At 36.3% G+C, this 10,689-nt stretch overlaps 1 protein-coding gene across 1 annotated transcript in view; it reads left to right on the top strand.

Annotated features, from left to right (window-relative positions):
• The window catches only part of LOC139960545 (dexamethasone-induced Ras-related protein 1-like), a 72,452-nt gene extending 64,410 nt beyond the window's left edge, over window positions 1–8,042 (top strand). Inside the window, exon 2 of the mRNA XM_071958991.1 lies at window positions 2,196–8,042. Within this exon, the coding sequence (XP_071815092.1) occupies window positions 2,196–2,764 (569 nt within the window). The 3' untranslated portion in view covers window positions 2,765–8,042. The remainder of the gene's footprint in view (window positions 1–2,195) is intronic.
• The last annotated feature ends 2,647 nt before the right edge of the window (window positions 8,043–10,689 follow it).

Raw genomic sequence — 10,689 nt, forward strand, 5'->3', positions numbered from 1 at the left:
AAGTCCGTTTATCCGACGACAAAATAAGGAGGAATTCTCACAGGAAACTATAACCATTTCTGTTAGTCGCCAGTTACGTTTGATAAAAAAGAAGAGGAAAACATGCTTCACCATTTGACAGGCATGTGTGGTGGTGATGTTCGACAGAAACTATAGTCAAAAATAGCACATTGGGAGCAAAATCTATGATTCTGTGACCTTCTAAGGATAAAAAACAAAAATAGTCTCCCACGCCTATGCAAATCATCACACATACTGTCATTGAAAGTTTTATTTCACACCTTCACATATTAAGTGCAGGTCCATATGTTTATAAGTACGTGAGATCGCACTTTGGCGTCAGAAAGGAAGTAACATTAATTGCAAATATCCGTCGATCGAATAATCGATAAAGCGAGATAACTTCTGAGTCTGGTGTTTATACCTTTATAGAACATTAATCTGACTTCAGGCCTTACAGATCATTTACGGTTCGTAGAAGTGGCCGTACGCACCAATCTCCGGAATGGAAGATTTCTGTAATAACAGTAAAATTCATAAAATCGAACCTCATAAATGTGTCATAAGGTACAAGATTTCTCTCTCTCGCTTTCTCTTTATCTCTCCTGTCTTCTAAGGTTCTTACTCTTGTGTTGGTGTAAATTAAGCAATGTGGGAATGACTTTATGAACAGACAAAGGAACGCGAGACATGAATGTGTGAACATACGAAAGATTGAATGAGTAGATGAATGCATGAACAAACGAAAGATTAAATGAGTCATTGAATGAATGAACAAACGAAAGATTGAATGAGTATATGAATGAATGAATATACGAAAGATTGAATGAGTAAATGAATGAATGAACATACGAAAGATTGAATGAGTAAATGAATGTATTTGTCGACGTGACAAATACAGCTTTAAGTAGACCTAGTTTACTCGTTTATATAACGTTCATTTGGTATAGTAACAAACCTGTAGTAAGGCAGGTTCGGATCCAGATGGTCAGTGGGGTATACACCGGCTCCCACATCAACCTCACGTAAACAAAAAGTCAAGGTAGTTATTAAAAAAGCCTTGGGCCAGGGCCTAGTTATAGATATAATTTAAAGTCTAAATCAGAATGCACCATTTGACAAATACATTTTGTTCTCGGAAGGATGCTTCCAGACATATACTAAAGATTCATTTCCAACGATCCCAGTGCCCCTCCCCCCCCCTCCCCCACCCCTCTCACCACCTCACATTTCGTAAATCCTGGCTCTGCCCAAGTGAAGGTGTTGTAGTTTGATTAATTGTTATCAATCTTATATTCATCAATAATGTATACATTTGGTAAAGTGGTATATAAACATAAAAACTATGGTAACGAACGAACGAACGCACAGGCTACAGTATGATGGCGCTACATGTAAATTATCCCTGAATAACTCTGTAACTTCCCGTTTGTGACGAAGCTTTCTTCACTTGAATACCGCCTTAGGCTTGCTTGCTAAATATAGCAAAGATGACAAAAAAAGTATCGACCGACAAATGAGTTGTCGAATCTTCTCGAGTGAAAGAGTCATCTTCTGGTGGTGAGCTTCAAGTTTCAATTGTATGGTCACCTACAGCCATATCCGTTCGTCATTTCCGGAATGTAGTAAAATAGCATTATGCCTTCGGGAAGCAAGGGATATTATATTATATTTCGCACAGGAACCATTGAGGTACCGTACAGCTCCCATACATAATGTATGTAACCCTCGCGTACTACGGACCAGTTGTAACCTATAACAAAGAGTTAATCACAAGTCTTTTACGCGAAAGATTTACACGAAGCGTAAAGTTATACCCATTTGTCAAAGTCTTGTTTCTACTGTACAGCAGTTAAAAGGTTCGACGTTTTATACATTAAAAGAGTTAGAAAAGAACAGAGGGGTTTGTCTAGAACGGTTTTAGCCAATAGAAAAAGATCTATGCTCTTTTTTCATTGCTTTAAATTACCCAGGTTTCCGTTGTTCTGTGACATATAATTTGATATATATATTTATAGTCTATATATACATTAAACAAAACCATATTAGAATCCCTCCCCTTCTTTGCGGTGGATAAACGGATAATTTGAGTGTCATAACTTTCTATTAATATTGTGTTTTCACAGTCCGGTGATTTGATCATATGACTGCAGAGAAACTAAATGCTTTTTTTTTTATCATCCTCTTTTCTATAGGAGATGTTTTCCTGCTAGTCTACAGTATCGAAAGCCGAGAATCTTTCCAAGAAGCACTTCGTTTACGGCAGCTCATCATCGAAACGAAAAGGACCGCCAGAACCAAATCCGTTCCCATGGTGATAGTGGGAAATAAATGCGATAACGTAAACCAAAGAGAGGTAGACCTTGAGAAAGCGAAACGAATGATCTCCGTCGGGAAAAGGTGTTCGTTCATTGAGGTCTCTGCCAAAGAAAACATTCAAATTGTAGAAATGTTCAGAATTCTCTTCGAGCACGCCCGATTACCGAACGAAATGACACCCGCCATGCATAAAAGCATGAGTGGTTCTACTTCACCGAACACTTCACCGAAAATGGGGCAGAAAGGAGGTATCGCTCTACGGAAGCGTATAAGTGACGCGTGTGGAGTCATATCTCCTAATGCGAGACGACCGAGTTTGCGCAGTGATCTATTACAAGTGAGAGACAACGCTCTGAGAGGAACTACTAAAAAAGGTGACGATGAAGATGATGATGTATTTGATGATAATTGTTTACAAAAGAAAAGAGGTTGTGTGATACAATGATGATCGCTTCAGCCTAGTGTTAATTTACTAACGTACCTAAGCAGTTACAATTTCTTTTCTTTTTTACACAATTCTTCCTAAATTTTGATATGGTTGATTTCATAAAACTTTACACGAAACTTCCTGTACACGCAATGTCTGATGTCTGGTGTTTGTTGTATGCTTCTTATTTTGATTTTAATTTCTTGTATTTTATATGTAGGCATGCATGAAAACGAAAACTTTTGATGAAATCGACAATTTCATAATAAAATATGGCGGTATGCTGTTCGATCTTTTCATAACATGTGATAAAATGTTTAGTAGGCCTATCCATCGAACGACAACAGGCAAGTAGACGGAGCAAAAACAACAATTTCAGCCTACACCAACATAAACCAGCCTTTATTTCTGCATTATACACCAATCACACGCGCGTCATCAAAATATGACATACAAATATATTTATTACTTTTATTTAGCCACGACAAAAATGAAGATTAGATTATAAACTTAATATGTCAAAATGACATTTTTTGAAGTGCTAAGATAGTTGGTGTGTGACGTCCTGTTTGAAATATATCTTTATTTTCCACAAATTAATATTTTGTAGGAAGAATTGCAGCTCATCATTTGATATAGGTTTGCCGATAGGACTAATTTATAAATTAAACTTAAATTCAAATTGAACCCTCCCTGAACTGTTATTTTACTTTCCCTTTTCAACCCCCCCCCCCCGAAGGTGAGTCAATGAGGTAGCCATCCAGGTGTCACGTGATTAATGTTAATATCCTTATATACCCATAGTGATGTGATAACGATATGTCATTTCGATTCTATATCCCCTTCACTTCTAGCCGTTCAAATGTATTATCATCTCGTTAAACACCTAAAATTGGGAAAAATGGGTTCTATATGCAAAGAAATAATAGGGACATGTTAAATCCTCTTTGTCATGTATCATAAGTATAATGTTACAGTTATTACCAATTCCGGATAATTACCAGCTATGTTTATAATATTTGTATGGTGAATGGCGAGAAGACTTCATACTTCATATGGCTTTACATGGCGTATAAAACCTAGTTAAAAGTTCAGTTCAGTTCAGTTTATATATTTCGCATATATATAGACATACAAAAACAGTGCAGTAATGGTATATGCAGGATACTAGAAAAAACATAAAATGTTTATAACAGCTAGTTACCCTAAAGAAAAAGAAAGAAATCGGAAAATGCATTCATTCCATTTTGGAGAGGAAGCAGTTGCTGTAGCTAAGCGTCCGGTAATAACTGTTTATTGTAGGCTGCGTATTTTCCCCGTATATTGACAATACTTGGAAAAGAGCTTTGTAAACAAACAACCATGAGCAAGTGATACCGTTTCCAACTAGATTCATGCTCTTGAGTCCTGGCTCGATTTATGCTCTTGATATACCAACAAAGGTTGAGATACGACGCAGTTATTAAGTAAATAAATCGCTCTAAGAGGGGATTTTCCAAATCGACAAACGAAGATTAGATTACAGAGAATTTGAAAATGATGGATGGACTTTCAAGGAATAACAGATTTGGCGAGTGACTATAACTGACAAAGATCTTTGGGTCAGTGATGAAAAGGTTTTTTTTCTCAGAATGGACTCAATATTTATGTATGTTCATCTAAACGTTTGTTTACTTCTTCTTCTTCTTCTCATCTATTTTCTCCAAGAGATTATACAATCGACTTGAGAATGGCTTCCTAAAAGATTATATATTTTGACACGCCCCTAACTTTAGGTATATGTTAAAGTTGCTATAAGTTTTAAGGTTGTTATCTTCTGCAGGGGTTCTTCGGATATTGATGAGAGCTTGTGTTAGTGACCTTTGCTGGACTTTGTAACATATTTATGGACAATAACTGATGACCTTTTAAGAATAACGAAATATAACTGATGAATCGAAATATACCTGATGGATCGAAATATCTGTTTATTATGATCATTGTCCTACGATGGACAATTGACTGACAAGGGTGAAGGGGTGGAAAAGGTAGGGGAAGATTATATTAGGCCTATCTTGACAAGTTAATTAGTAACAATAAATAAATCAATGATTTGGGATTCCGGGTTTTCTTTATAGTTGCTCATCTCTCTGTATAATTCTGTTTTGTTTGCGTCGTTTACCGGGCAGACGACATATCCAGTATATCTTAACCAATCATCTTCACTGAGCTTCCATTGACAATGATTGTGAATATTCATTGCGGTCATATCTCTCGCTACTTATTAGTGATATCCCAAAGTATATATACTCAGTGATATATCTTGGTGTATAACATAAATTTGTATATATCCTAGGATATATCCATCATAAGGATACATATTGTTTAGTATGCATGTATATCCTCCTTATCAAATTCAAAGGTATATACTCAGTGATATACCTATAGAGGGATACAAATCAGTATATATCCCTTAATTGGTCTATATCCTATAGGATATACCCATCAGAAGGCTACATATAATTTAATTATCCCTGAAATTTTCTTTCTTTTCAAATTCAGGTACCTATATATTTTCAGTGATATACCTAGGTATATAATTTAGTGTGTAATCCCCTAAGTAGTGTACATCCTCAGTGGCATGCGTATATGATTTTCAAGATACCAACTTTACGTTTCGCTATTACTTCAGTTCTTCACTGTTTAGAATATAAGCAATTTGTTATATCTTCTTGTTAAGCATGTTCTTGATGTATATCAGTATCATTTATGCAACACGATACTATGTGCCTTAATGTTGGGTTATGTATACAATGTTCACTAGTATATTACGAAATACGTTAGGAAAAGGTGCAACGATCCCTATCATAAAAGATAACGTTGATGAATGTGACATGGGGTGGGGGGGAGGGGGAGGGGTGAACAAGCCTCATCGAGCTGTGCGGAACACAACTCCTGCAGGATGGCAACAAAACTATACAACTTTGACCTGATGGTGGGCTATTAACTGCCAAAACTGTATGAAATAATAACCCCACTCTTCTCTTTCAGCTTTCCTAAAGATGAAGGCAGCTTTCTCAATTGTCTGATTAATATGAACAACTAATATTTGCATAAAAATTAAGAATTATACAGCAATTATGACAAACAACGAAATATCGAGCGATTTAATCCCTCCCACCCAAACCCCTCGGCGACTCCAAACGCCCTCATTTTTTAAAAATTATTTTATGGTTTCTCCATATATTGATAGTAATTCCATAATATTTGCTAAAAGTTCACTAATAAAAGTGTAGTACTGTCTATTTAGTCAAGTTATTACTATATCATAGTAATAGAGAAGGGTACCTAGGAAATCAGTGAGGAACGATTCCGTGATGTTCTCTAACTATGATTAGTCACGTGAAACCGTGCATGGCGTGTCGTTCTAACACACGCTAAATTTACAGCGCCTCTGGTTTCTGCGACACTGTGTTCCGTACCTAGAGCCGCATAATGCCGGTATTCATATAGTTGGCGTCAATTTCACTCTCTGGAGCCCTGGAAGTATTCAAACTTATTTGCTTAGTAACCCCAGTTTTCACCTTTATCATGTTGGCGACCCTCCAGTGAAGGATGCTCTAGGCTAGGGAAGGAGCCGAGGGGGGGGGGAGGGGAGTCCCCCCACCTTTGAGGGATTTTGCCACTTTTTGCCACTTTTGAAGTAAAGTTATGTTCAAGCTTTTTGCACTTTTGGCGACCCTAAAAAGGGCCACGAACACTATTCTGAATATCAGGGCTCTAACGTATATGGTTTCTACCTTTAACGTGGTGTTTGTGTCCTTGGCGCTGATCTGCAGGAAATCGTTGATATAGGAATACATAGCGTAAATAAGGGACACAGTTACTGGTATCTTCTCCAACGGTGGAGAGATACGAAACTTGTGTTGATATCATTGCATTAAAACATATATTCTGCTCGTATAGTTAACCTGTATTCCCCCTCGCATGACGTACTGTTCAGCCCAGGCCCACATATTAGACTGAATGTAATACACAATGTACAACCTGCTCCTATTTTGTGTATGACACACAAAATACGTTGTCTTGCTTCCAGTCGTTTGTTTTTGTATGACGCAACTTTGTAATTTTGCTTGTGCTTTGTCCCAAACAGACGCTGCCTGATGATCAAGAGGTGGTATAGTGCTTATACATTTCTAACTTACTGACAAATCTCTGTACTGCGAAATGACAATGATTAAGATAAAAAAAACATGATTGGAACGTGCAACAATCAGAAGCGTAAATTGTGTATAATACACACTTTAATCATTATTTGTACATTGTGAATCGTACAGTTAATGTCAGAGCCTAGGTTTTCTTTGACGATTGTGACATTAACAAAAGCCTTTTAGGAAAACATGTTTATGCATAGGCTACGGTAAAAATGGGCATAATGCTCAATTGGATGGTTAAGATTTACACAGTATCACGTCATATCGTTTACATAGGCTTCCGTCAATCATGCATGCTACTAATTTGAATGTTAAGATGCTATGACGTCATATTTACGTACTGCTTACGAGTAAAGTATGGTGGTGCCATGCTACCCTGGATTAAGCATGAACACCGTACTACCTTAATGGTTATCATTGTATAATGCAAGCATGTGATGGCGTCAGATTTATGTATAGGACTATGGTAAAGCAAGCATGAAGGCTGCTTATGTGATTGTGAAACCATTAATTAACGTCAAATGTACGCTTTAAACACAGCCGCCTGCTTTTAATACGACGGCTTCATGCGTTTGTTCAAGCCTCGATCCTTCTTTCTGTGATATTATTTCAAATTTTTGACTTTTTTTTAAAATTTCTACAAACTATGTGAATTTTCTGGAGATCAGAACATAAAGTCCTACAAATTTATATATTATGAAAGGGAAAGATCATAAAATTGATGAAATAAAATTATTTGCATAATTGTAAAGCTTTATATTTAAGAACAATTAAACAATACATCAGTGATTTTATTTTTTGACTGAAGAAATTAAGGGGAAATAAATATATTTCAATTCCATGCATGCTCGTTTCATGCAAAGAACTTCAAAGTGTTATTTACAATCCGAAAGACATGTACACCATAATTTTTTTTTTAAACCGTTATCTGATTTCTACATCATAAATATTCATATTTCATTTTAATGCATTTAACAATTTTTTTCGTATAGAATATTTGAATAATACATTTTTGCCTGAACTTTGTCGCGTAACGATTTTCACTTTTTGCTCTCTTCGTTTATATGACCTACTTATTGGTAGAGTTGCTGTCAGCAGTTGATGTATGTCCGGGGTACGCGTGTGTTGCGAGGGACGGGGAGGGGACGGGGACAGGGGACGGGGGACGGGGGACGGGGAGTGGTGACATGCATAGGATCTTAAAGTCAATATTTCCCGACTGATTTTGTTAAGAGCATAAACCTTTATGGCTGGGCCGTTAGCGGATCCAAACGTTTGAGAGTAAGGGGTGGGGCTTGGTTTCGTTGAATTTCTATGTAGGGGTCTGGAGTTGTCCCCCCGACGAAAATTAGACACTTTCGACGGCCAATGGGGTTTTCTGAGACATATTAAACTATGCATTAGATCTATAAGTAAGTCTAAGCGCTAAGCTGCTCTAATAAGAAACTTTTGCATTTTGAAAATATTTTCCACCTCAACCCCGCCCCACGTGACTCAGCTTCCTTTTGCTATAATAGAAAGGAGAATTTTTTCTTCATCAATTTTTCTAACTATAGTAAATCCTCCACCCCCACCCTTATTTACCAATATGCAAACACAAACATTTAATAGAGAAAATAAAGTAGTTTAGACGGAATCATGCAGTATCCATCACCGCTTGAATGGTCACACCTTCACGCCCCCTCCCCTCTCCTCCCCGCTAGGAGTAAACGCACGGTACACACAAGAGAGGGAGGGGTAATGCTTCTCATAATCCCATAATCCCATATCCGTGTGATGACCTTGATCAATCTTCACGGAATTCATGAAGCATTTCCTGTTCGACGAGGTAGGGCTACCTACTTCTGAAAAGGATCGAACTTTTCCGGCAATTTTATTTTTAAATGTGTAGTGGCGTCAACTTTCGAGCATGTCGATCAGATCTTCTGTTGTCAAAAAGTATCACCCTACCCCTCTCTTTCCCCCTCCCCTCCCCTCCCTCAAGCATCAAACAGAGTTGATCTCACCCTTTACATCTATTTATCCGATTCAATACAGCGCAACATGCCCAGTCATCTGATGGTATTTCTATAGGATTAACTAACCATGCAGTATTTCGGTATTATGATAAAACATATATCATTTCCAAGTTCACAATTACCTTAAACCTACCGACGACACCGGAAGGGTACCTACCTTGGCTATGGATGGGTAAACTCTAGCATGCAGCACCCTGCATGCCTTCAATTTAAAAATAATTTACTCTTCATCATACCACATGCCAAAAATGCTGCTTTTTAGAAATTGTAATATTTATTCATTATAAAGTAACGCTTTTATACTTCTTTCCTTTCTGTTGTCTTCCCACATAATACATAATATAGTAACATCAGGAAGATGTCAGTAACAGCTCCCTGGAATCTTATATTTAACCTCTTATAGACGATATTAACTCCAAGGGATATTTCTTGTGACGTCACAGTTTGTTTCCATGGAGATCATCCCGTCAACGAATCCCTAGGACATCATTATACTTCGTTACATATTTCCGTTTAGTTTTTACAATACTTTTACATTCTGCCGTGACGTCATTAAACTTTTATTATCTGCTAGCACGTTTACGTATATCTAGAAATTATATCAAATATCATTCTGAATGTCTTATTGACCGACTGTATTATTGAGATCTTTTCATATCAATTTTTATCCCCATTTGACATAAACTGTAGCTTCCTAATCTCAAGTAGAACATAATTAAGAAGAAAAAAACAACTTTTATTGATCTTGGTAATTCTATTATCGTCGTTTCTCATAACTAATGATGAATGACAGATCCAACCCTTCCAAGAGTAAAGGCTTTTAGGTAGGTACTGACTGGAATACTGAAATAACGTTGTTTGATAACTTCAAGAAAGAAATACGTTGACAGCTATTACTTTAATATACAAAATGAAAAATGGTGGCATATTTGAAGGAATCTGCATGGACAGTTGCAAACATTTTGACCACTTATGAATGCATGCATTAATATTAAATTTTAGTTTAAAAATTTTAGTTATTAAATTTTAGTGACGTCATTCAACTCTCATTTTATCTGCTAGCACGTTTACGTATATCTAGAAATTATATCAAATATCATTCTGAATGTCGTATTGACCGACTGTATTATTGAGATCTTTTCATATCAATTTTTATTCCCATTTGACATAAACGGTAGCTTCCTTATCTCAGGTAGAACATAATTTAGAAGAAAAACAACTTTTATTGATCTTCGTATTCTATTATCGTCGTTTTTTATAACTAATGATGAATGACAGATCCAACCCTTCCAAGAGTAAAGGCTTTTATGTAGGTACTGACTGGAATACTGAAATAACGTTGTTTGATAACTTAAAGAAAGAAATGCGTTGACAGCTATTACTTTAATATACAAAATGAAAAATGGTGGCATATTTGAAGGAATCTGCATGGACGGTTGCAAACATTTTGATCACTTATGAATGCATGCATTAATATTAAATTTTAGTTTAAAAATTTTAGTTTAAAAAATTTAGTGACGTCATTCAACTTTCATATTACCTTCTGGCACGTTTTTGTATATCTAGAAATTATATCAAATATCATTCTGAATGTCGTATTGACCGACTGTATTATTGAGATCTTTTCATATCAATTTTTATCCCCATTTGACATTAACTGTAGCTTCCTTATCTCAAGTAGAACATAATTTAGAAGAAAAACAACTTTTATTGATCTTCGTAATTCTATTAT

Source organism: Apostichopus japonicus, chromosome 19 (genome assembly GCF_037975245.1).
Source record: "Apostichopus japonicus isolate 1M-3 chromosome 19, ASM3797524v1, whole genome shotgun sequence".
NCBI classification, from domain to species: domain Eukaryota; kingdom Metazoa; phylum Echinodermata; class Holothuroidea; order Aspidochirotida; family Stichopodidae; genus Apostichopus; species Apostichopus japonicus.